A 27,973-nucleotide genomic window follows, 5' to 3' on the forward strand; every position below is an offset into this window, starting at 1 on the left:
CTAATCTTTGCCTAGAGCCTTGCTTTTTCTGCTTTCTGCTTTGGCCATTCCCTGCCTGGGGGAAAGCTGCTACTAAGACTTTGGTCATTTCTTTGGTTGCCTTGAACTGTTTTTCTTCTGGAGTATCCTTATTATTATAAACTCGCTGGGCCATCTGAAGGAGGTCCTGAATCTGCTTTCCTTCTAAACCTTCTAATTTCTGGAGTTTTCTTTTAATATCTGGTGTTGCCTGGTTTACAAAGGACATTACTACCACTGCCTGATTTTCCGGTGCTTCCGGGTCCATGGGGTAAACTGTCTGAAGGCTTCCATTAATCTCTCTAAATACACAGCGGGGCTTTCTGTCTTACCTTGTAACACAGAATATACTTTAGCCAAATTGGTGGGCTTGCGAGCTGCAGCCCGGAGACCTGCCATTAGAGTCTGGTGATAAATGAGCAGTCGTCCCCTACCTTCTGCCGTGTTGTAGTCCCATCTGGGCCGGGTCAAAGGAAAAGCCGCATTAATGAGGTCAGGATTTGCAGTTGGCTGGCCGTCATCTCCTGGAACCAGCTTTCTGGCCTCAACTTGGATTCTTTCCCACTCCTCCGTTGTGAACAGGATTCGGAGGAGCTGTTGACAGTCATCCCAGGTCGGCTGGTGAGTAAACATGACACTGTCTAACAACGAGGTTAGATCTTTGGGATTATCGGAGAACCGAGCATTTTGGGACTTCCAATTGTATAAATCACTAGTGGAAAAAGGCCAATACATGAGACGGGAGAGCCCAGTATCATCGAGCGATCCTATTTCTCTGAGAGGCAGGGCTACAGTGGAGTCAGGGAGTCGGGAAGCTTGGTCCCGCTGTACGCGGCCTTGCGTTCGGCCGGCCGGCCCCCCCAGGTTACTTTCGCTCTCGGCTGCTTCCGCTTCTCGGTTTCCTTCTACGGAAGCACCACCCTGGGGGACTGGGTCCTGCGGGATAAGGTGCGGATATGGTGGGGGAAATGTGGGTTCTAACGTTAGGGGGTCCTGGCTGTCTGGCAGCACAGGGGCCGAGGGAGCAGAGGGAGTCCTTTGTCTTGTAGGTCGCGTTACTAGGACCTTGCAAGGCTCAAGGATGAATGGAGTTATCCAGGGCGGTGGGTCTTCCACAAGATTTTGCCACACTAGAATATAAGGAATTTGATCAGGATGTCCTGACTGCCCTGGCAGGAAAATCTTAGTTTTTACCTTAGTAATAATAGAGAGACAGAAAGTTCCTTCGGAGGGCCACCCTACGCCGAAAGAGGGCCACTCTAAACGGCAGAAAGTAACTAGCTTTCCTTTCTTTAGTTCTACGCTTAAGTTACGCCCCCGAGCCTTCACATCTTTGAAATTGGTAACAAGGAGTGAGAGCGGCGTGCTCTGGTTGTTGCCTATCTTTGGACTGCTCCTACAAAGAGAAGGAGGGACGAAAATGAGTGTGAAGCAGAGGGGAGTATCCGACAGGTCCGGTCCTGGAAGGGGAAGAAAAGGTTTTATGTTTCGTTTTGGACTTACACTTAACACTTAACAATAATGGACAGACAGTGAGAAATGATGAGCCTTCGCGAGCGCGTGTCGGACTTCCGACCTGAGTCAGACGGGGCAACCAAGGATGGAGGCCCCCAGATGGGCACTGGGGGACGTCTCCTACCAGTCCCGAGTGGCTGTCTTTTAGCGCGTCCGCCAAGACTGTGCCACTTACAAAACAGACCAATACAGATTACAGATTACGGATTTCGCGAAATTTCAGGGAGACAGACAGAGACAAAGATAGAGACAGTGACAAAGCCGGCTTACCTACAGATTAAGATCCATTGACTTGGGGGTCTGGTGGGCTTGGGGGAAATCCCGGACGAGCCCCCATTTGTTATGCCTAGACCGTTTATTCCCCGAAGAAGACCACCAGACTCCAGAGTCAAAGCTAAGCAGCAAGGATCTTTATTACAGGTTCGAACCTGGAACTCTCCCTCGCTCGCGAAACGAGACAGGCAGGAGAGCTCCCCCACTGAGCTCCGAGCAGTGTTATATAGTCTAAGAAAAGTGGGCATAGAGTTATTATACAAATCAGATATATGATTGGCTAGTGTTTGAACAAGGCGATTTGACTATGATTGGTTCCCGCCATTTCTGATATTTCGGTTCAACCTTTGAGGCGGGAGAGCAGGTTTATGGCAGCAAGAGTTTATCTTACTTAAACACGTCTTGTGACCTTGCCTCAGAACTTACAAAATCTCTGGTATGTGCAAAACAAAATCTCTGGTATGTGCAGAAAAACAGGTGCTCACAGAACTTACGAAATCTCTGGTATGTGCAAAGATTAGAGAGCAGAACAAAGGTGTAGCGGGGGGCGGGTAAACATCTATCTTTGTGTCCTTTCAGGACAAGTTTGAACTAAACTAGCCCCTTGACTACCACCTTATGTGTACATAGCATTTTGAAGCGTTTTCACCCTGCGAGGTAGGTAAGACAAGCAAGGAGTTATATAACATGGGGCTTAAAAACATGGGCCAGGGATTCAACCTGCGTTGTTTAAAGGCTGACTCTCCTATTTGCTAGATATATAACCTTCAACAGTGACTTAACTTCTCTTGATGTCATTTCTTCATCTGCAATTTTTTCTTTCTCAGGTTTAAAGAAATCAATAAACATTTCCACAATCGTAGTTGGAGAAATTAACTCTGTCAGAGGTGTTTGAACCAGAGCAACTCCATCTTGAATAGGGGATGAGTAGAATGAGGCTGAGATCTACTGGGCTGCCTTCCCAGGAGGTTAGGCACTCTAAGTCACAGGATGAGATAGGAAGTCAGCAAAAGATACAGGTCATAAAGACCTTGTTAACAAAACAAGTTGTGGTAAAGAAGCCCTCCAAATTCCACCAAATGGCAATGAAAGTGATCTCTGGTCATCCTCACTGCTCATTATATGCTAATTACAATGTATTAGCATTCTAAAAGACACTCCCACAGAGCCATGACAGTTTACAAATGCCGTGGCAACATCAATAAGTCACTCTGTATGGTCTAAAAGGGGAAGAACCCTCAGTTCCAAGAATTGCCCACTCCCTTCCCAGAAAACTCACTAATAATCCATACCTTGTTTAGCATATAATCAAGAAATAACTCTAAGTATCCTTAGTCCCGTAGCGGAAGCTGCTGTTCTGCCTATGGAGTAGCCATTCGTTATTCCTTTACTTTCTTCATAAACTTGATTTCACTTTAGGCTATGGAATAGCCCTGAATTCTTTCTTGTGCAATATCCGAGAACATTCTCGTGGGGTCCAGAATGGTACCCCTTTGCAGCAACAATTCTACTGCCTCAGAAAGTGGTGGTATGATTGGACCAAGAAAATCTGTAGAAACATAAAAGATCTGAGCAATATATCACCCACCCTAACCTAATTGATATTTATAGAACACTATACCCTATAACTGAAAAATACACATTCTTTTCCAGCACACATTGTAGATTCACTAAGATAGACCTTAGGTTTGGCTATGAAACAGGTTTTAACACATGTAAAAGGAATGGCATTATTCAGAATACTCTCTAACCACAACGGAATTAAACTGGGATTCAATAACAACAAGATATCAAGGAAAAGTCCCAAATAATTGAAAATTAAACAACATAGTTTTAAATAATCCATTAGTTAAAGGAGACATCATTAAAAATGAGATTATGTTTTAAACTGAATGATAAAAATACTTGTGAAATTTCGTGGGATGCAGCTAAAGTATTGTTTTTTAAAGTTTATAGTTTAAAACTCTTTAATTATTATTTTTTATTTTTGTGGGTACATAGTAGATAGATATATTTATGGGGTACATGAGATGTTTTGATTCAGGCATGCAAAGTGAAACAAGCACATCATGGAGAATGGGATACCCATCCCCTCAAGTATTTATCCTTTGAGTTACAAACAATCCAATTACACTCTTTAAGTTATTTTAAAATATACAATTAAGTTATTATTGACTATAGTAACCCTGTTGTGCTATCAAATAGTAGGTCTCATTTATTCTACTTTTTTTCCCCATTGACATCCCCACCTCCCCCTCATTCTCCCACTACCCTTTCCAGCCTCTGGTAACCATCCTTCTACTCTCTATGTCCGTGAGTCCAATTGTTTGGATTTTTAGATCCCACAAATAAGTCATAACATGTGATGTCTGTCTTTCCATGTCTGGATTATTTCACTTAGCCTAATGATCTCCAGTTCCATCCCAGTTTTAAATTCTTATATTAGAAAGGAAGTAAGGTCTAAAATCAACGAGCTAAGTTTTTACCTGACTCCTCATACAATCTAGAGGGAAGGATATAGGAAAGATAACAGATATTAATCAGAGAAAATAAAAACAGAAAAATTTTAGACAAAGTGAAACAATGGCCCTTTGCAAATATTAACAAAACAAATGAAATGGAAAAGAAAAAAGCACAAATTTTTAATACTGGGAAGGCAAAAGGATATCACTACAATTCTGTAGAAAATAAAGGATAATGAGAGAATATTATGAACAACTTAAGTTTTCAATATCAATGTCATATGATGATCTAAAGTCATCAAAGTCATATTTTTAAAAGGATTTATAAGATTGTATATAGAATAAAAGATTTAAAATACAAATGACTTTCGGGTGCACTAAAGTTTCTAAGAGTTTCCTACCATTTAAAAGGAAGGTGTGGGCTAGACTCCCTGATGGTGCAGATGTGGGATGATTAAAAAAGGAGCATGACTTCCAGAATCAGACAATGCGAATTCAAATCCTCACTCTACCTACTCTGTGATTTTAGACAACATTTTCTGAGTAAATTCTCCATGTAAAATAGGGGCAATAACACCCCCTCCTATACCTACATGTCATAATGCCCTACAAATGATAAATGCAACTATGTCAGCTCTAACCATATATATGATTACAAGAAGCCAAGAGGCCAACAGACTGAGAAAAGGAAAAGGTTAAACAATAAGAGGCAGAAGGAGGGAAAACAGGGAGTTAAAGGGGGAACAAGCGTGAACAGGAGAGATTTTTATAATAGGAAACAAAATGTTAATGATACATGGAAAATAAAACCTGCGCCTACAAAGTCGATATTATCATCCAGTGCCTTCCATTTGCTTAAAATCTCCCTGTGGTTCTTTTGGATTCTTGAGAACCCTGAGTCTAATGCTAGTATGAGCTCATGCAAATCTCTTGACAAGAGTCAATGTCTTCCATTCTCAGGACTAAACCCTTCTCAGTCAGCTTGCCTGCCCAAAACCCTCTCAGCAAAACCTCAGTATGTCAAGTCAAGAGACTTTCCAATCATGTGAATGTTCAAACTGGTAGGACATATTGACTACTCTTCCCCAAGACAGTCATTCTCAACCCCTACGTCCCTCTTCACCATTCCCAGGCTGACCTGGTTTTCTGGAAGAGTTTATTCTCTCTAGACCAGCCAATCTGTCTCGAGACCACTGTCAGATTTGGAAACACAGTAGGAGAAGACCCCTCTTACTCCATCCTAGAGACCCCTTCGATCTTGTCCAACCCCATAAGATGAGGAAACTGAAACTTCAAAAAAGAAGGTAACTGGCCCAAGGCCACTCACTCCATTGGGCAAGGTAGATGCAGAGTGAGATCTTAGGTGCCCCAATTTCCTCTCCCCTGCTCCTCCTATTTTCCCTAACTAAATCATCTACTTCTCTTCCCAAATTACTTTTCTCCCAACGAGTCTCCTCATGGCGTTTTTCACTTCAGCATTCCTAAAGGAGTAAATGACAGGGTTTAAGAGAGGTGTGACCACCGTGTAAAATACGGTGACTATCTTATCTGCAGGGAGGGTGACACAGGGCCTCATGCAGACAAAGGAGCAAGGCATGAAGAACAGGCCCACCACTGTGACATGAGAGGCACAGGTGGAGAGTTCCCTGTGCCGCGCCTCCGAGTTGTGGCTCCTCAGGGAGTGCAGGATGATCAGGTAGGAAGCTATCCGCACCGAGAAGCTGACCACAGAGATGGAGCCGCCATCATCCGGCGGAAAGAGGAAAGTTACTTTCCTCTTGATGAGTGGCACATATACACCATGGAATACTATGCAGCCATAAAAAAGGATGAGTTTGTGTCCTTTGTAGGGACATGGATGCAGCTGGAAACCATCATTCTTAGCAAACTATCACAAGAACAGAAAACCAAACACCGCATGTTCTCACTCATAGGTGGGAACTGAACAATGAGATCACTTGGACTCGGGAAGGGGAACGTCACACACCGGGGCCTATCATGGGGAGGGGGGAGGGGGAAGGGATTGCATTGGGAGTTATACCTGATGTAAATGACGAGTTGATGGGTGCTGACGAGTTGATGGGTGCAGCACAGCAACATGGCACAAGTATACATATGTAACAAACCTGCACGTTATGCACATGTACCCTAGAACTTAAAGTATAATAATAATAAAAATAAATTAAAAAAAAAAAAAAGAGTCGAAGATAAGCTTGGGGGTGCCGTGACAGTACAGTAAGCTAATGAGGAAGGAGTCTGCGCAGGCCAGCTCCAGCACTGGGTGGACATCACAGAAGCAGTGGTCGATGATGTTGGGGCCACAGAAGGGGAGCTGGCAAATGAGGAAGGTTTACCCAACAGAATGCAGCAGGCTCCCACCCCATGCTGCCCCCACCAGGAGGCTACGCATTTGCTGGTTCATGATGGCAGTGTAGTGCAAGGGCTTGCAGATGGCCATATAGCGGTCGTAGGCCATCACCATCAGGAGAAAGATCTCAGTGCCACCAAAGAAATGGAGGAAAAATATCTTGGGTGATGCAGCCGTGGAGAGAAATTACTTTCCTCTTGATAAAAGAGTCAAAGATAAGCTTGGGGGCCGCGACAGAACAATAACAGATCTCCACAAAGGATACGTAGCTGAGGAAGAAATACACGGGGGAGATGAGCCCTTTGCTGGCCAGGATGTTCACCACAATGAGGCCATTGCCCGGCACAACGGCTGTGCACATGAGGAGAAACATCACAGAAACGACCCTCTGCTCATTCCGATTCTGGGAAAATCCCAGGAAAATTATTTCAGTCACATTTTTTATAGCAGCCACAGTTTAAAGCACAGGAGCCGACAGCCTGGAATCACAGAAATCCAAGAGCTCTCCTCAATCATTAGAAACATCCTTGCCAGGCCTGAGGACGATCATCATTCTGCGCCCTCTTGAGTTTGTTCTCTCCCTCGGTTTTCCCCAAAACGTGTTCTGAGACAAGTGAACAAAATAGCAAATATCAGCTGCTTGATGTTATTCCCAACATAGGCCTCGATTTTGTAGTGTTGCTGCCTTGAAGTGTTTTTGCTGATCTAGCACATGTTGATTGAATGCTTACAAGAAAAATCAGAGGACATTTTATAGATAAGAAAAAACTGAGACTCAGGGAGGTCTAGTCACTTGCCCAAAGCCACACAGCTCTTATTCGAGCCCAGATCTGTGTTTCTCAAAATATATATGCTTCCACTACATCTCCTATGCCTAAAGAGTGCCTGACGTCTACCTCTGCTTGTGCAGACTCGTTATGTCCCAGGGTTCTGATTAAAGGGTCCCAGGGTTAAGCATCTACAACAAGCCCTTAGAACAGTCAGCTACGTTATAAAATGGGACTGAATACGCTAAGTGACGTGCTAAGTCACAGAAATAAAAATACTGTATAAGTCCACTTATACAGCACCTACAGTACCTAGAGTAGTCAAATTCATGGAGACAGAAAGTAGAATGGTGGCTGCTAGGGACTGCATGGGGAGGAAGAATGTGGAGTTAGTGTTTTCACGGTAGTTTCAATTTGGGGCAATGAAAGGTGGTGATGGCTGCACAACTATGTGAATGTATTTTATTGTTACTTAGCTATACACTTAAAAATTGTTAAGATGGTAAATCCTGTTGTGTATTTTACCGCAATTTAACTAATTATTGAAATGCCTTCTGACTTGTTACGGCCTCATGAATTTCCCCTTCTCCATACCTTCCTCCGAGGACAGTGATTGAGGCTTTGTGATTTTCCTTTCCTCTTCTCAGTTTCTTTCTTGTGCCTGTTAGGGAACCTGGTTAGCTTCACAGATCTGAGGTTGGGGTTGAGAAATGTTAGCACTCAGTGTAGAAAATTCATTCCACTGGATAGTATAAGGCAAGATTGATACGATGAACCACTATAAGATGCTCTGCAGAAGTCAGAGATGTGGTAGAAGCATTTACATCTCGAAAATACAAACCTTGGTCCAAAGAGGAGCTGTGTGGCCTGGAACCAGTGACGAAACCTCTTTGAGCCTCAGTCCTGATCTATAAAACAGCCATAGTGCCATCCCCTCATTGTTGTGCCCTCCCTTTAGCTCCCCACCATGCTCCTCCGTGTACCCAGCTGATCCTTCTGCCATATACCAATCTTTCACACACAGGATGTTTATACAGAAGGCAGGAATCTTACATGGGCAGGTTTCATCCTCACGGGAACAATGACTCTATCACTAGGTGAGTATTTTCTGAGAAATTTAGCTTGAAAGCAAATGTTCTCTGTTTCTTTAATTACTTCTGGTTTGGAGTATCAATGAGAGGTCCACTCAGAGGATTTGCAAGGACCACTATCGTCTTCTGATTTTAAAAGATTAGTTGTTGTATTTTTAATCCAAGGCTATTAAAGGTTAACAGAACAAGATGTCTACACAATATAATCATCAAATTGTCTTAAAAAGCTAAAAATTGAATGGATTTAGAGTAGAATTTTTAAAAGGAAATTAACATGTATTAAACCTCTGCATGAAAATGAAAAACCTTTGAGAGAGAATTTCATAAAGAGGTCACTAGATGTATAAACCACTGACGATGGTAGTGACATTTTGCCTGCGATGTCTAAAATACTTTAATACTGACTTTTTAATTGGCAGGGCCAAAGGGAGAGACCCTGAAACATAAGTCTGTGTTCTAATCAGACAGCACATTAAATGGACATTTCCAGGATTCACAGTTAAGGAAACCTAAAACGGGGATACACACAGAATCTTAAGGAGGGCCTGACCTCAGTAAACAATGTCTGTGAAAATTTCTAAATATTTAAAATGAATCCAGTCCCTGCTTTGTGGTTTCTTATTTCACTTTTCCTGTCATAGAACCTCATGTACTGTGAGGTTTTGAAAAATAAGATTGGACTGACTGGCCTTTTCCAACATTCTTCTCTCCAAAGGTATCCTATCACAGAGAAGTCAGATGCAGAAGCCTCCCTCCATCCTAGTTTCCTATGCAGAGTAATCATAAGCTGTCAAATTTGGAAGGGGCTCATGAATTCTTCATGTTACAGAAGAGGAATCTGGGGCCCAGAGTCACACAGCTGGTTGGTGCAGAGCCTGAACTAGAACTAGGCGTCTCAGTTTCCCATTCAACACTTACTTTAAAGATCATGAAATCCATTGACTCTTCCACCTGGTGCTCACCAAAATCCAGCTTCCAGAATGGAATAATAACATGGACAAGGAAGAGAATCATGTTTACAACAAAGGCAAAGCCAAGTGGAAGAGTAAAATCTTTAAAAAAAAAAATGTCAGGAAGAAAGAAAATTTACAAAAGTGTGGTCCTCATTGTTCAACTCCTACTTATAAGTGAGAACATGCAGTGTTTGCTTTTCTGTTCCTGTGTTAGTTTGCTAAGGATAATGGCTTCCAGCTCCATTTGTGTCCCTGCAAAGAACATGATCTCATTCCTTTTTCTGGCTGCATAGCATTCCATGGTGTGTATGTACCACATTTTCTTTATCCAGTCTATTATTGATGGGCATTGGGCATTTGGGTTGATTCTATGTCTTTCCTTTTGTGAATAGTGCTGCGATGAATATATGTGTGCATGTATCTTTATAATAGAATGATTTCTATTCATTTGGGTATATACCCAGCGGTGGGATTGCTGGGTCAAATAGTATTTCTGCTTCTAGGTCTTTGATGAGTTAATAGGTGCAGCAAACCACAATGGCACACATTTACCTGTGTAAGAAATCTGCGTGTCCTGCACATGTATCCCAGAACTTAAAATTAAATTAAATTTTTAAAAATAAAAATAAAACTTCTAGGAGAAACAAAAAATGTGATCTGACTTCAGTTATCTACTTGCCAAAGGTGTAATTTCTTCCCAGGCAGCCTGTGCAGAGCTTAGACGCCCTGGAGAGGAGAAAATGTTTCAGGAGCCAGCCAAACTGGGCTGCCAGGGAAAGCACTCTGCAAGATTTGCCTTTGGGACTTGAGATCTAAGCTCTAAGACTTTGTCACCAATTATTCTCTATCTAGTTCATGCACATCTGTCAGGTCTCTCAGTGAAGATATAACCTTTTGAAGACTGGTTGAGTGTCTGTTACATCCTCTATAGCACGTTGCACACAGCTGAGAACACAGTAGATGTTAAGAAGTGGTTTTGGAGTGATCCCTGAATCCTCCATCTGCTATTACATCTATTTTTAAGACACTGGAGGTGTCCTATAAACAGTACAGAGGTTAAAGTACATGCAGGGAGGGTAGCTAATCTAAAAAAAATAAGCTCCTCATTTTGAAACTAATTCCAAGCATGCACCACTAAAGATTAGGTGAATGAACTTCCTTGAACATTGTTTGTGGTCTTAGTTCTTAACTTATCTTCTAGATTTTTTTTTTGTAAGCAGAACACTAATTCCCTTGCACCAAGTCATCCCAAAAAAAAGTTTTATTTCACTAACAAAGTCTAAAGACAAAGAGATCAAATAAATCCAAATAGTGTGTCACTGTTCACTAGTCTAAAACTTAGAGATCTTGGTTCAAGATTTCTTCCCAGCAAATTTTAGATTTCTGTATAGACTAATCTCCATTCAGGCACAGATAGGCTAATACTTTTTTTTCTCCCGTAGGAGGCCAGATAAGAGAACATCTTAGCCAGATCCTTTGAATTTATCAAAAGAATATTGCTTTAAAAATACATTATTCAGCTGTTGATTCAGAAAACTAGTTTTGCAAACTATTCCATGTTGGCCGTGTTACCAGTGGCTCTGGTGCCAATGACTGTAACATCTGCTCAAAGCTAAACTATAAAGTAACTTTGTCACCCTGTCCTTTAACTAAGCAGCTGAGGCTTTAAGGGGTGATGTCTAAGGTCTGCCTCATCAGCTGAAAGAGTGAGCAAATCTATGAAGACTCACCATGTGTGAAAACATGTGGAAGCAAGAGTAACAACAGAAGGCACCAATGTGTCTCAAAGACCCCACCTGAAGGTCTGCCCATCCATGGTAAGGGCTCAATAAATGTAACTGACTTGAAATCGTTCCACCCCTAAAAGGCACTGCTAAATGCTGATCCTCTCCCTAAGGATTCACCACGTGCCATTGATGCCACCCCTCCATGTGCCAAGTCCAGTCCTTAATGACTTTCTTGCTAAGAAAGTTGTAGGGGAATAGAATAGAGTCAGTCTGCCCTAAAACTCACTAAAAGGAGAGTTGAGGACATGATTGCTGGCCTGAGAGGCCCCGAAGCATCTAAGATGTATGAAATGGAAAGTTGAGGTCAGAGAACTGAATTCCCTGAACTTTTCTAGCACCCTGTCTCTGGGGAGTTTCTGAGAAAAGCAAAAGTCAATTTCCCAACTGCTTCATTCAGAGGTTAGGGAACCTATCTCTCATTAATCCAATTATAAAACAGGGGACTTCTACTTCCTCCCTCATGATGAAGCCCCGCATATTCTGGCCTCCATGGGTTTCCCTCTCCATTCTCAAGTAAGTGACAGAGGAGAATCTAACATCCCATCACCCCCTGTCCCCACCAAAGACACACTCAAGGGGCCATTGGCAGATTCTTCTGCCCTCATGCCTCATTGGACCAAGGATGTTGGTGAATTCCAGGAAGACTCTAACTAAGTGGACCTGGACCACTTCACAGAGGAACTTTGGACATGTCACCTGAATCACAGCATGCTAGACATGTAATTTACCCCAGTATTAGTGAATATTGTAGATGTTCATTTTATTCATATTTCCTTGTTTTAGAATGTCACAGCCTGCAGAATAATTTTTTTGTCCTTACTGAAAAGGAAATATTGTGTCTATAAACCCTTGTGAATTATCATGCACAAATAGCTTTAAAAGCATGTATTCATTCTCTATCTCTCTCTCACACACACACACACACACACACATGCATGCACACATGAACTTCTACTTCCTCCCGCATGATTAGCCCCCTCAAATTCGTCCTGTCCAGTACATTCAGTTTAAAGATGTGAAAACAGCCAAAGAGGAAAAATAACTTGTACTTGTAGCTTGGCTAAACCAACTCTCTCTTAACACCTACTGTAAGAGCCATCCAACTGCTTGTTCTTAAAGTTCTAAGCATTTTATCACAAATTCTTAACACGTGGTTTTCACATGCAGGGGCTTCAGAAAGGCTCAAGTTGACTATATCAGCTGCTAGACATAGTTTCCTAAGCAACAGCACATTACATTTGTGTTGGGCATTATTATATCTTTCAACTTTTCCAATATTTCACATACAGTCAAAGTAACACTCTATTGGAGTAACTAGTATTCCTATTTGACAGAATAGGTAACTGAGGCTCAGAAGAATTAACAGAATGGTTCAAACCTATAAAACCGATAAATTGCCCAGTCTGGTCGAATGACGAGGTGTTCCAGTACCTCCCCACTCAGAATCTGTGATTGGCAGTTGATGTCTTTTTAGGAAGCAAACAAGCCAGTGGAAAGATGAACAAGCTTTCCCCACTCCCACCTGCTTCTGTTCTATGCAGCCTGCTACTTCTTCAAAGTTCTGTGTCCTTGGCTAAATAAACCATGAAACAAGGGTATAAGTGTGTGGCCTACTCCTTTTCTCCATGTCCCTCCTGAAACACTATAAAAACTCAAGTTCTTTTTTTTCCCCATTTTTCTCATCTTTTTTTATTATTATACTTTAAGTTCTGGGATACATGTGCAGAATGTGCAGGTTTGTTACATAGGTATACACATGTCGTGGTGGTTTGCTGCACCCATCGACCCATCATCTACCTTAGGTATTTCTCCTAATGCTATCCCTCCTCTAGCCCACCCCCACCACCACCCTCAAGCTTTATTTTTAAATCCCAGGGTATTCTCCTATTTAAAGAAATCTATGTTAAGTATTTCTACATGTTATATTAATAATGCCCTAATTTATCAGTTTCAAATGAAATAGCTTTGGCTGCTGTCATAGCCACAGCCTTTCTCATCTTCCTACTAAAATACTCTGCCAAACATTTTAGGTGAAATATTATGTAATTATTGAACAACAGCATGAAATGAGTACTTACATTATCCCACTATGTAGATAAGAAAGCTGAGGCATAAATTAGTAAGAAACTGTCTGATTATCACACTTGCCAAGTGACAGAGTTATAATTTAAAAGTAGACAGTCTGACTCCAGGGCCTGTGCTATAAACCTCAAGCAATAGGTAATCAGTCCATACTGATTTTTAAACAGCTAGCATTTTACCTACCCCTACCGGCTGTCAGCACCTTTCTCTCTACATCTATTTGGAAGATTATTCAAAATCTAGAAAATAACTTGGAAGAAAATAGGAGATGATCGAGAGTGCTGGGAGAGATTTGTGGCAGCACATTATCCCTGGTAGGAATAGTGCCACAAGTAAATCTCTTTAAGCAGAAACAAATGTTGGAAATAAATGTAATTTACTCCAGTATTAGTGAATATTGTAGATGTTCATTTTATTCATATCTCCTTGTTTTAGAATGTCACAGCCTGCAGTATAAGAATTTTTTGTCCTTACTGAAAATGAAATCTTCTATGTGTTTCATAAACCCTTGTGAATTATTATGCACAAATAGCTTTAAAGGCATGTATTTATTCTCCCTCTCTCTTTCCCTCTTTCTCTTTCTCTTTCTCTTTCTCTCCCTCTCCCTCTCTCTCTCTCTCTCACACACACACACACACACACACACACACACACAAATATGCTATCCAAAGTTATCAGCTCCCTGGTATATTTTCGTTATTTTTATTTAAGATATAGCTTGGTGATCTTCCAAAGCAGTATGTATGAATTTGCTTGATAGCTTTTTAGTTATGTGTGGTATTTCAGATGGATGCATGCAAACTTATTTACATAACAGCTCTTAAATATATAGACATTTGGGGTGTTTCTAGGTGTTTGCTATTATAAGCATTACTACATTGAAAATCCTTATTCACATGTACAAATAGATTTCTAGGATGTATTTTCACAAGTGGGATGCTAGTTCAAAAGATGTAAACATTTTTTATTTAGATAATGTCAAGTTGATTTCAAAAAGCTTTTTATCAAATTATACTCCCAACATCAATTTCAGAAACGTCCATGTAATATCCTATACCATATTGAAATTGTAGATTTTCAGTCTTCTTTTATTTTCTAGAATATGTTTTTAATCAAGAATGATCCTAGTAGAATACACAAAGAAGGAAATCAGATTAACTTACTTTGGCTTTACATATGAAAAATTTCATTGAGCATGAAATTCTTGAATCAGACAAGAGTTCAGAAAATATACTTACTTTCTTGGGAAAAAAATACTTAAATGATAAGTTTGAAAATTTCAAGACAGAACTGAAAGCTGTATAAGAAGACTAAATATAAATTCCAGAAATGAAAGATATAATATTTAAAATTGAGATCTCAATGAATGGTTTTAATAGCACATTAGATATGACTAAAGAGAATTAGTGAACTGTAAGATAATCACAGAGGAACTACAGTACTAATCAACACTAGACTTTTATAAGTTGAGGATAAATTTTTAATCTCTAGAATAGACCTAAAGAAAAACTAAAATAATAAGTAATTTCCCAACTAAGAAAAGCAGAAAAAGGAAACAGAATATTTAAGAAGCCAACATCACCCTGATAACCAAAATCTGGCAAAGACACAATGAAAAAAGAAAATCACAAGCCAATATCCCTGATGAACACAGATGCAAAAATCCTCAACAAAATACTAGCAAACTGAATCCAGCAGCATATCAAAAAGTTAATTCATCACAATGTAGTAGGTTTTCTTCCTGGGATGCAAGGTTGGTTCAATATATGCAAATCAATACATGTGATTTACCACATAAACAATTTTTTTAAAAAGCCATATGATCATCTCAATAGACACAGGAAGAAACTTTCTATAAAGTCCAATATCTCTTCACAATAAAACCTTCGACAAACTGGGCATCAAAAGAACATACCTCAAAATAATAAGAGCCAGGTATGACAAACCCACAGTCCACATCATTCTGAATGCACAAAAGTTGGAAGCATTCCCCTTCAGAACTGGAACAAGACAAGAATGCCCACTCTTACCTCTCCTATTTAACATAGTACTAGAAGTTCTAGCCAGAGCAATCAGGCAAAAGAAAGAAATAACAAGCGTCCAAATAGGAAAAGGAGAAGCCAAACTTTCTCACTTTGCTGATGATATGATTCTATGCCTAGAAAACCCTAAAGACTCCACCAAAAGGTTCCTAGAACTGATAAATGACTTCTGTAGTTACAGATTACAAAATCAATATACAATAATCAATAACATTCCTACATACCAACAACATGCAAGCTGAGAGCCAAATTAAGAACACAATCCCATTCGCAATTGCCACCAAAAAATAAAAAATCTAGGAAGACCTCTAACCAAGGGGGTAAAAGATCTCTACAAGGAGAATTATGAAACACTGCTGAAGAAAAACAGAGTTCACACAAATGAAAGGGAAAATAGTCCATGCTCATGAATTGGGAGAATTGGTATCCTTAATATGGCCATACTGCCCAAAGTAATCTATAGCCTCAACACTACTCCTGTCCAACTACCAATGTCATTTTTCACAGATTTAGGGAAAAAATATTCTAAAATGTATAATGTAACCCAAAGAAATCCTGAACAGTCAAAGGAACCCTAAACAAAAAGAACAAAGCAGGAGACATCACATTACCTGATTTCAAACAACAGTATAAGTCTACAGTAACCAAAACAGCATGGTACTAATACAAAACAGACACATAGACCAGTGGAATAGAATAGAGAGCCCAGAAATAAAACCTCACACTTAACAGCCATCTGATTTTTGACAAAGTTGACAAAAATAAACAATGGAGAAAGTATCCCCTGTTCAATAAATGGTGCTGGGAAAGCTGGCTAGCTATATGCAGAAGAATGAAATAGGATCCCTACCTTTTACCATATGCAAAAATTAACTCAAGATGGCTCAAAGATTTAAATGTAAAACCTCAAACTATAAAAATCCTAGAAGACAATCTGGGAAATACCATTCTGGACATCAGCGTTGGCAAAGAATTTATGGCTAACACCTCAAAAGCAATCTCAACAACCACAACAAAAAAATTGACAAGTGGGACTAATTAAAGAGTTTCTCACTACAAAAGAAACTATCAACACAGTAAACAGATACCCTACAAAATGGGAGAAAGTATTTCAGCCTATGCATCCAACAAAGGTCTGATACCCAGAATCTATAAGGGACTTTAACAAATCAACAAGCAAAAAACAAACAGCCCCACTAAAAAGTGGGCAAAGGACATAAACAAACACTTCTCAAAAGAAGACACAGCAGCCAACAAACATATGAAAAAATGTTCAACATCACTAATAATTCGAGAAATGCAATAAGATATCATCTTACAGCAGTCAGAATGACTATTATTAAAAAATAATAGATGCTGGGGAGACTGCAAAGAAAAGGGAACATTTATACACTACTGGTGGGAATGTGAATTAGTTCAACCACCGTGGAAAGCAGTTTGGAGATTTCTCAAATAACTTAAAACAGAACTACCATTCAATCCAGCAACTCCACTGTTGGGTATATACTCAAAGGGTAATAAATTGTTCCACCAAAAAGACACATGCACTTGTATGTTCATTGCAGCACTATTCACAATAGCAAAGACATGGCATTAATCTAGGTGCCCATCCATGGTGGAATGATAAAGAAAATGTGGTACATATATACCATAGAATACTATGCAGCCATAAAGAAGAACAAAATCATGTCCTTTGCAGCAACATGGATACAGCTGGAGGTCTTTATCCTAAGCAAATTAATGCAGAAATAAAAAACCAAATACCACATGTTCTCACTTATAAGTGAGAGCTAAACATTGGGTACTCATGGTCACAAAGATGGGAACAGTAGACACTGGGGACTGTTAGAGTGGGCAGCGAAGAGGGGGGAAGGGCTGAAAAACTACCTATTGGATACTATGCTCAGTACCTGGGCAATAGTATCAATCATACCCCAAACTTTAGCATCACACATTATACCAATATAACAAACTTGTGCATGTACCCCTGAACCTAAAATAAAAGTTGAAATTTTAAAAAATTAAAAATAAAGGAAAACAGAATGTGTTTGATTAAATCAAAAAATGTAAGAACAGATGAAACAATTGGAATGTGTTTGTAAGGTTGTAGATCTAGATGTAAATTTATCAGTTATTATATTTGATGAGAATGGAATAGACAATCTAATTTATAAACCAAAATGGATATACTAGATGAAAAGAAATTCAAACCTATACTGTTAACAAGAAACACACCTAAAACACAAGGACACTGAAAAGTTGAAGGTTAAAGAATGGAAAAAGGCTTACCCATCCAAACTCAAAGACCTCTGATGAAGCTATAATAATATCATATAAAATATATTTAAAAGCAGAAAACTACTATAACTGGAACATTTCATAATGATATGATTCCATTCACCATTAGAGTTATAATACTATTCTGGGTAAATTTTAAGAATCATTATCTTTTAAAGATACATTCTGAAACACTTACAAAATAAATTACATAATACCTGAGTTTTTTCAAAATGTTATGGGGGATGAGGTAGATGGGAATATAAATAAAATAAGCTCGACCATGAGTTATCTGTGGAAATTATGTTATGGGTAAAAGAGATTCTTTATACTATATTGCCTGTTTTGATATATGGTTACATGTTCGATAATAAGAAGGTTACAAAATGAATCTAGCAAGCATCACAGCCTGATGCCTTTCAAGAGGAACTCCATTTGGTCCTGTGAGTTCAGTTGGTGATTCTGTTGCCTGATCCAACTAGATGGTTGGCTAATTCTGCAGACTATTTTGAAATGACTCTTCTTTGCAAGGTGTTCATCAGAATGCCAAAGGACAGAGTGGAGACTTAACTTAGTTTGCTGTATGAGAGTTGTATGCCTATTTGCATTGACATGTGTAGCAAAAAAGTAATATGTGGAATCAGTGGCTTTTATACCTACATCAAACAATTCCCTGTAATAAACAGACAGGCAACACTTGAAATGTGCATGACCTGTGTGGGGGAAAAATGTTGAAACTCTGATGAAGAACACACAAGAAGACATGAACAAATGGAAAGATGTATCATGGTTTTGGATAGGAAGACTCATAACATTATAGAGTCTATTTTTTCTAAATACATGTATAAGTATTTATAAAATATAAATTTGACTTCAACCATATTTTTAAAAATATCCAGAAGTTTGAAAAAAAAAGAGCAACAAAAAGGGCCTAGCCCACCGGATATTAAAATATCCTGTAAAACTTCCAGAATAAGAAACAACATGGCTCTGGATACTCCAGAAGCAATAAAGGAAAATAATGATAATTTACATAAAAAGAAAAGACTCCTGTATGTTAAAAAAAATCATAAACAAAGTCAAAAGACCAATGACCAGGACAAAAATCTATAATTCATGTTGGAAAGGACTAATTTTTATATGTAAATAATTCTTAGAACATAATAAGAACCACAACCCAAAAATGAATAAATAATAGGAACAGATTACAAAAACTACAAATGGGCTTTAAATATATGAAAAGATCTGTCAGAATCTGTTTGAGAAAAAATAAATAAATAAAATTATTTCAACATTATTCAACATAAGAGAAATATAAATTTAAATTATACTATGCTCCCATTTTTCATCTATCAGATTAGCAAAATCTCAAAATTTAACAATATATTTTGCAGGAAAGACAAATTTTTTGGTGAGAGTACAAGTTGGTATGAATACTGTGAAGGGCAATGTGATCATCTCTGTCCAATTACAAAGAAATACACTTTCTGGATGATTCATGATGTTGAGCACCTTTTCATATACCTGTTGGTCATTTGTATATCTTCTCTAGAGAAATGTCTATTTAAGTTCTTAGCCCATTTTTAAATCAGGCTCTTAGTTGTTTTGCTATTGAGTTTTATGAGTTCCTTATATATCTTAGAGATTAGCCCTTTGCAGATATATGGCTTGCAAATATTTTCCCCCATTCCTTAGGTTGCCTTTTCACTCTGTTGATTGTTTCTTTTGCTGTGCAGCCTTTTTGTTTGATGTAGTCTTGCATTTTTATTTTTGCTTTTGTTGCCTGTGCTTTTGGTGTCAAACCCATGAAATCATTATGAAACTCAACATCATAAAGCTTTTCCCCTATGTTTCCTATGTTTTCTTTTAGGAGTTTTACAGTATCAGGTCCTACATTTAAATCTTCAAACCATTTTGAGTTGATTTCTGTGTATGGGGTGAGATAAGAGTCTAATTTCATTCCTCCACATGTGGATATTCAGTTTTCCTAATGCCATTTATTGAAGAAACTGTTCTTTCCATATTGTGTATTCTTGGCACCCTTGTCAAAAAAAAAAGTGGATCATATATATGTGGATTTGTTTCTGGACTCTCTATTCTATTCCATTGGTCTATGTCTGTCTTTATGCCAGTACCACACTGCTTTAATTACTATAGCTTTGTAATATATTTTAAAATCAGGACATGTGAAATCTCCAGCTTTGAAAAACATACATTTGATCCAGAAGTTATATTTTTGGAAATATAACTTACAGATTAGGTATACATATTTAAATTAAGGTTATTTGCTGCAGCACTATTGGAAAAAAATTCAAATACCCATCAGTAGAAGACTACCTAAGAAAATAATAGTATGCAAACACCACATGTTCTCACTCATATGTGGGACTTGAACAATGAGAACACATGAACACAGACAGGGAAACAACACACACCAAGGCCTGTTGGGGGGTTGGGAGTCGAGGGGAGGGAACTTAGAGGGAAGGTCAATAGGTGCAATAAACCACCATGGCACACATATACCTATGTAACAAACCTGCACATTCTGCACATGTATCACTTTTTTTTAGAAGGAATAAATTTAAAAAAAGAAAATAATGGTATGTCCATTTTATGAATACCACAAAACTGTAAGAAAAGAATGAGGAATATTTCCTTGTACAAATATTTAAAAACTCCCAGATACACTGTTTATAAGTTTCAGATGCATTTATATAGTATGCTATAACTCACGTAAAAGGTAGAAATAAATGAGAACATACATATTATACTTGTATTTGCTTAAAGAAACTCTGAAAGAGGCTGAACACGGTGGCTCAGGCCTGTAATCCCAGCACTTTGGGAGACCTGGATTGGGCGAATCACATGAGGCCAGGAGTTCAAGATGAGCCTGGCCAACATGGTGAAACCACATCTCTACTAAAAATACAAATAGTAGCTGGGCATGGTGGCTCGTGCATGTAGTCTCAACCACTAAGATGCTGAGGCAGGAGAATCACCTGAACTTGGGAGGCAGAGAGTGCAGTGAGCTGTGATCATGCCACTGCACTCCAGCCTGGACAACAGAGCAAGACTGTCTCAAAAAAAAAAAAAAAAAAAAAAAACTCCGAAAAAAATACAGGAAACTAAGAAAACCAAAAGAGAAAGGGGGAAAGTAGAAATGGAGGAAGGAATGAAATGAAACTTTTCACTTGTGTACCTTTTTATCTTCTTTTTCAAACTTGATGAAGACTCCCTTTGCACAAAAGTAAATTAAAAATTTAAGTAATTTTTCAAAGAAAATATATCTCTAATTAATGGTGTAGGAAGAATCAATATCGTGAAAATGGCCATACTGCCCACGGTAATTTATAGATTCAATGCCATCCCCATCAAGCTACCAATGACTTTCTTCACAGAATTGGGAAAAATTACTTTAAAATTCATATGGAACCAAAAAAGAGCCCACATTGCCAAGACAATCCTAAGCCAAAAGAACATAGCTGGAGGCATCATGCTACCTGACTTCAAACTATACTACAAAGCTATAGTAATCAAAACAGCATGGTCCTGGTACCAAAACAGAGATACAGACCAATGAAACAGAACAGAGCCCTCAGAAATAATACCACACATCTACAACCATCTGATCTTTGACAAACCTGACAAAAACAAGAAATAGGGAAAGGATTCCCTATTTAATAAATGGTGCTGGGATAACTGGCTAGCCATATGTAGAAAGCTGAAACTGGATCCCTTCCTTACACCTTATACAAAAATTAATTCAAGATGGATTAAAGACTTAAATCTTAGACCTAAAACCGTAAAATCCCTAGAAGAAAACCTAGGCAATACCATTCAGGACATAGGCATGGGCAAGGACTTCATGTCTAAAACACCAAAAGCAATGGCAACAAAAGCCAAAATAGACAAATAGGATCTAATTAAACTAAAGAGCTTCTGCACAGCAAAGGAAACTACCATCAGAGTGAACAGGCAACCTACAGAATGGGAGAAAATTTTTGCAATGTACTCGTCTGACAAAGGGCTAATATCCAGAATCTACAAAGAACTCAAACAAATTTACAAGAAAAAAACAAACAACCCCATCAAAAAGTGGGCAAAGGATATGAACAGACACTTCTCAAAAGAAGATATTTATGCAGCCAACAGACACATGAAAAATGCTCATCATCACTGGCCATCAGAGAAATGCAAATCAAAACCACATTGAGATACCATCTCACACCAGTTAGAATGGCGATCATTAAAAAGTCAGGAAACAACAGGTGCTAGAGAGGATGTGGGTAAATAGGAACACTTGTACACTGTTGGTGGAAGTGTAAACTAGTTCAACCATTGTGGAAGACAGTGTGGCGATTCCTCAAGGATCGAGAACTAGAAATATCATTTGACCCAGCCAACCCATTACTGGGTATATATACCCAAATGATTATAAATCATGTTGCTATAAAGACACATGCACCCGTACGTTTATTGCAGCACTATTCACAATAACAAAGACTTGGAACCAACCCAAATGCCCATCAATGATAGATTGGATAAAGAAAATGTGGCACATATACACCATGGAACACTATGCAGCCATAAAAAAGGATGAGTTCATGTCCTTTGCAGAGACATGGATGAAGCTGGAAACCATCATTCTCAGCAAACTATCACAAGGACAAAAAACCAAACACAGTATGTTCTCACTCATAGGTGGAAACTGAACAATGAGAACACTTGGACACAGGAAGGGGAACATCACACACTGGGGCCTGTCGTGGGGTGGAGGACAGGAGGGAGGGATAGCATTAGGAGATATCCCTAATGTAAATGACGAGTTAATGGGTGCAGCATACCAACATGGCACATGTATACATATGTAACAAACCTGCACATTGTGCGCATGTACCCTAGAACTTAAAGTACAATTAATAAATAAATTTAAGTAATTTTTCAAAGAAAATATGTCTCTAATCAATGGTGTAGGATAATCTAAACACACAAACAATGGAATAAATCATTTTAAAAACTAATTATCCTAGATCATTTTACATTGTGTGCATGTGTCAAAATATCACTCTGTACCCCATAAATATGTACAATTATTACATGTCAATTAAAAATAAAAGGGGGAAAATAGCCGGGCGCGGTGGCTCAAGCCTGTAATCCCAGCACTTTGGGAGGCTGAGACGGGCGGATCACGAGGTCAGGAGATCGAGACCATCCTGGCTAACGCGGTGAAACCCCGTCTCTACTAAAAAATACAAAAAACTAGCCGGGCGAGGTGGCGGGCGCCTGTAGTCCCAGCTACTCGGGAGGCTGAGGCAGGAGAATGGCATAAACCCGGGAGGCGGAGCTTGCAGTGAGCTGAGATCCGGCCACTGCACTCTAACCTGGGCGACAGGGTGAGACTCCGTCTCAAAAAAAATAAAAAATAAAAAATAAAAAAAATAAAAGGGGGAAAATAAAATATAAAACTTAAAACTGATAGATTTTACTATAAAGAAATGTAAGCTTTTAAACATTGAAAACTTTATAAATAAGGCTCAAAACCAATTAAATATGAAAACGTTCACCGTCACAAAAATTAAAAATGCAAATTAAACAACAGTAAGATGTCTTTCTAATTTACAAAACTTTATTTTTATTGTTATAGATTTAAATTGTACAAATGTTGTTTTGTTTCATAGATATATTGCATAGTGGTGAAGTCTGGGTTTTTAGTGTAGCCATCACCCAAATAGTGTACATGGTAACCATTAAATAATTTCTTATCCCTCACCCCTCCCCCATTATTAACTTTTTATTATAAAATGATTTGACTTACAAAAAAGTTCCAATAAAGAACAAAGAATTCCTGTTTTCCCTTAATCCAGATTTCCCAAATATTGGTATTTTGCCATGTTTTCTTTATCCTTCATTCTCTCAATAAATAGATATGTAGACAAACAGATGGGTAGAATTTTTCTGATACAGTGGAAGTGTGGAGAAGTAGGTCAAAGGATGCAAACTTGTACTTATGTAGAATAAGTAAGTCTAGAGATCTAACGTGCAACATAAGGACTTTAGTAAATAATATAGTATTGTGTGATGGAAATTTGTTGAGGTAGATTTTAGGTAATCTTACCGTAAAAGAAAAATCAAACTCTGCAAAGTGATAGGTATGTTAATTTGCTTGACTAATAATTTCATTGTGTATCATGTAGGTATATCAAAACAGTATGTTGCTCACCTTAAAGATACACAATAAAAATGATAATTTTTCTGAAATGTTTGAAAGCTGCAAACATCATGTCCCTTTATCTCTAGATATCTCAATAAGCAATTCCCTAATCCAAGAACATTATTTGAGACAAACACAGTACAATGATCAAACTCAGGAAATTAACACTCATGTAATTTTATTATCTCATTTACAGAGTTTTGTCCCACAGATGTCCTTTATCTAATATCCAAGACCCAATCCAGGATCACATGTTGCCTTTACTTGTCACCTATTTTTTATCTTGAGTAATTCTTCCTTCTTTCTTTATCTTTACACATGTGAAGACTGAAGGACAGTAATTTTGCAGAATGTTCTTTGTTTGGGCTTTCCTTGTGTTTTTTTATGATTAGACTCAGGTTATATATTCTTGGTAAGAATAGCACAATAATGATATTGTGTGTCTCTCCCATGTACCATATCAAGAGGCACATGGCATCAATGGGTCTCATTTCTGGTGATATTAACTTTGGGCAATTGTTTAGAGGGGAGGGGCTATAAAGTTACATTTTTCTATTTGTAATTAACACCCCTAGGTATCCTGAGGAAAGATACTTTGAAACAATGTAAAATCATATTTCTTATCCAAAAAAAAAGTGTTTAATGACAGGATTCTATTCTGTCAAGAGCACTTTCACAAGATAGGTGACTCAGTGTAACACTGTGCACCAAAGGTCTTTACACTCTAACACTAAATTCACTCTAGGAAATAAGCCTAAAAGAAAGTCAGAAGTATGGTTGAAGATGTCTGTTCAAGAATATTTACTACAGTGTTGTTTATGGTGGTAAAAAAGTTAGTACTTCCACAAAAGGAAATGTTACTCAAATTATGAAAATGAACTTTTTAAAGAGAGAGGCCAGGTAGAATAATCTGGAACTAACAGGTCCTGTGAACTTCCCTTCAACCTATTCTGCTCCTTCGGTTTGGACTCAACAGTCATTCTAAACCCAAGTATCAATAACAAGACTCAGCCTCTATTTTTTATTGAGTCTCAGTGTCCTAATCCACAGCCTCTTCATGGCCTTCTTCATTTCAGCATTTCTCAGGGAGTAGATGACAGGGTTCAGGAAGGGGGTTACCACTGTGTAGAACACAGCCACCACCTTGTCTATAGGCAGAGTGGTAGAAGGCCTCAGGTAGATGAAGATGCAGGGTCCAAAGAACAAGATAACCACGGTGACATGGGACCCACAGGTGGAGAGGGCTTTGCGCCGCCCCTCAGAGCTCTGGGTTCTCAGATGGAGCAAGATGACCATATAGGATGCTAAGAGGACCCCAAAACTGACCACAGACAGGGTGCCTCCATTGGCAACAATCAGCAGACCAATGAGGAAGGTGTCAAAGCAGGCAAGTTTGAGAAGGGGAAGCAGGTCACAGAAATAGTGGTTGATCACATTGGGGCCACAGAAGGGCAAGTGGAAGACGAGAAGGATTTGGGCAAATGAATGCACAAAGCCTCCCACCCATGCTGTTCCTACAAGGACAGCACACACCTGCCGGTTCATGACGGTGGCGTAGCTGAGGGGCTTGCAGATGGCTACATAGCGGTCATAGGCCATCACAGTGAGCAGGAAAATCTCAGTGCCACCAAAGAAGTGCAAGAAGAAAAGCTGTGCCATGCAGCCCCACCAAGACATGGCTTTCCTTTCAGCCAGCAGATCCGAGATGAGCTTGGGGGCTGTAGTGGAAGAGTAGCAGATCTCCACGAAGGAGAGGCAGCTGAGGAAGAAGTACATGGGGGAACCAAGGCTTCTGCTGGTTGTGACAGTGAGCACAATGAGGAAACTCCCCAGCACAATTGCTGTGTACAAGAACAGAAATATCAAAAAGCAAACCCTCTGCACCTCCTGGTTGGGAGAAAGTCCCAGAAAAATGAATTCAGTCACATTGTGTATGTTAGTCATGAGGTTGTCACCAAGAGGCAGCAATTTGGGTGGTGTGATCTGAAATGATACAAAAGACTTCTTCACTGAGTGGGTGAATTACATGAAGGCCCTTGCATAGCTGAGATGCCTGTGAGCTGGAAATTGAAAGATGAGTAGGAGTTAGTTATGTGTAGAAGGGAAGAGCATTCCAAGAAGGCAGAGAGCAATTACAAATGCCTTGTGAGTGGCTGGAATAAAGGAGAGAATAGCAAAAACTAAAGCTGTGGATAGACATTAGTACCAATTTGTGAAGGACTGTTAGGGCCTTTGGGGCCCCTAACAGTCCCAAAGTGTTTTTCCTTTTAGTTGATGAACATACTTGATGATTCCCCATTGTCTGCAGGATCAGACAAAGTCTGTAGTATACAGAACAAAAGTATGGAAAGGGCTGTCCAGTGGAAATAGATTAGAGGAGGAGCTCTATTAGGAAGTTAGTAAGCCCTGTCATTGGATAATGTGGAACAGCCAGGATAGTGTTACTGTCTCCATGTTAGATGTCTTTCTATTGCCTTTGAGTGTTTCAAATTATCTTCTGGCTACGGCTTTCCTTCATGCCACTTCCTTCTTTTTTTTTTTTTTTTTTTTGAGACAGGGACTCACTTTGTCACCCAGGCTGGAGTGCAGTGGTGTAATCTCGGCTCACTGCAGCCTTCCCCCAGCTCAAGCAATCCTCCCACCTCAGCCTCCTGAGTAATAGGACTACAGGCATGTGCCACCATGCTTTGCTAATTTTTATATTTTTTTTTAGAGACAAGGTTTCACCATGTTGCCCAGGCTGGTCTCAAGCTCCTGAGCTGAAGCAGTCCACCCACTTCAGCCTCCCAAAGTGTGGGATTACAGGCATGAGCCACTGCTCCTGGCCTTCTTTTCTATCTTTGGTTTGCAGAACAGTGTCCTCAACCTCTCCACATACTATTCAGAGTCTTTAGAAGAGATCTCCCTGGTGGACCTCCTTTGACAATCAACATCTCTTATTTCTGCTTCTCCCTCTAATTCTCACATTCTACACTTGGTCACTTGGTGAGCTTGTCCCCTTCCAAGGGCCCAGCTCAACTCAATCCATGTACAGTTCTCCTCTTTACTGGCGCTTTCACTTTCTCCAATCACATCCTCCAGTAGCAACAAAGGTCCAATACCCCCCTACACACAAACACACACACACACACACACACACACATCCCAGTGCCCCCTCATGCTCTGACACATCCTTCTCCATAGCCCAGGCTTTCAACACCTCAGGGCATCACTGAGACTGCTCACTGACTGATTGGCAGGCTGTCCCAGTCCACGCTGAACTCTGTCCAAGGTGGCTGAGGTTTTGTATATCCACATAGCCTCTCCTACAGTAACACTCCAGGCCACCTGAGCCTGGGAGCCAGATCATTTCCACTCACACCACAAAGCTTCCTTGCTTCCGTGATTGGGACAATCTCAGGTGATTAAAGACCACCATGAACCAGAAGGAAATCACTGATAGAACATATAGTTACAGAAACAAAGGAAGGACAGACGCCAGCCCCACACTCTCAGATCAGCTGAGCAACTTTACCAAGAAGCTGCTCACGGAAGAGAGGACTAACAGTCTGGACTCCTGGATTTACAGTCATATTTTTCAGGGAGTGTTTGTATAAGATCTAGAAAGTTCTTTAACCTCTCAGAGACTCAAGGTCCAAACTGTAACATGCAGATAATGCCTGCATCACAGATAGGTGCCATAAATCCCACTCCCAGTTCCATCCCAGGATAAGTTAAGGGCCAGTCCTATGTCCTGCCCTGGATTCCTCTCCAAGCCATCTCCCCAGTTTGCAGGCCACCTCTGCCATCGACCCCTCTTCTCTTAGGACATTTTGGGATCCCAGCACTTACCACACTGAATTATCATTGTTTTTGTGTGGCCATCTGCCCACTGGAGTATGGGTTTCCTTAGGGCAGAGATGATCATTGCCCACCACCCCACCTCTGACGCTTACTGCAGTGCCAGCCATGCAATAGCATTCAATGAATGTAGATAGGATGAATAATACTGGCTATGTATCTTCCCAGCCTTCTCAGCACAGTGTTTGGTAAGTTGGTGTTCAGTAAATATTGAGGAAGAAAGTTCCCCAGAGACTAACACCACACCTTCTCCATCTCTGAATCCCAGAGCCTAGCACTTGTGTTTG

General features: G+C 39.6%; 2 protein-coding genes across 2 annotated transcripts; both read right to left on the reverse strand.

The window, feature by feature from the left end:
- Positions 1–5,682: 5,682 nt before the first annotated feature.
- LOC112605859 (olfactory receptor 4X1) lies at positions 5,683–7,093 on the reverse strand (the record flags this gene model as incomplete). Its single annotated transcript, XM_025355788.1, is given in 3 exon segments — positions 5,683–6,043; positions 6,503–6,795; positions 6,797–7,093. Coding segments are annotated over 3 exon segments (951 nt in total), but the record flags the coding sequence as incomplete, so codon positions are not given.
- Positions 7,094–24,801: 17,708 nt separating this feature from the next.
- LOC112607267 (olfactory receptor 4X2) lies at positions 24,802–25,814 on the reverse strand. The gene has a single exon (XM_025358378.1). It carries the CDS (start codon positions 25,788–25,790, stop codon positions 24,861–24,863), a length of 930 nt encoding a protein of 309 aa, XP_025214163.1. The 5' UTR covers positions 25,791–25,814; the 3' UTR covers positions 24,802–24,860.
- Between the last annotated feature and the right edge of the window lie 2,159 nt (positions 25,815–27,973).

Source organism: Theropithecus gelada, chromosome 14, assembly GCF_003255815.1.
Source record: "Theropithecus gelada isolate Dixy chromosome 14, Tgel_1.0, whole genome shotgun sequence".
Taxonomy (NCBI): Eukaryota; Metazoa; Chordata; class Mammalia; order Primates; family Cercopithecidae; genus Theropithecus; species Theropithecus gelada.

Coding starts and splice junctions, on each gene's coding strand:
- LOC112607267 (XM_025358378.1), bottom strand. CDS start 25,790: ATGACTAACATACACAATGTGACTGAATTCATTTTTCTGGGACTTTCT.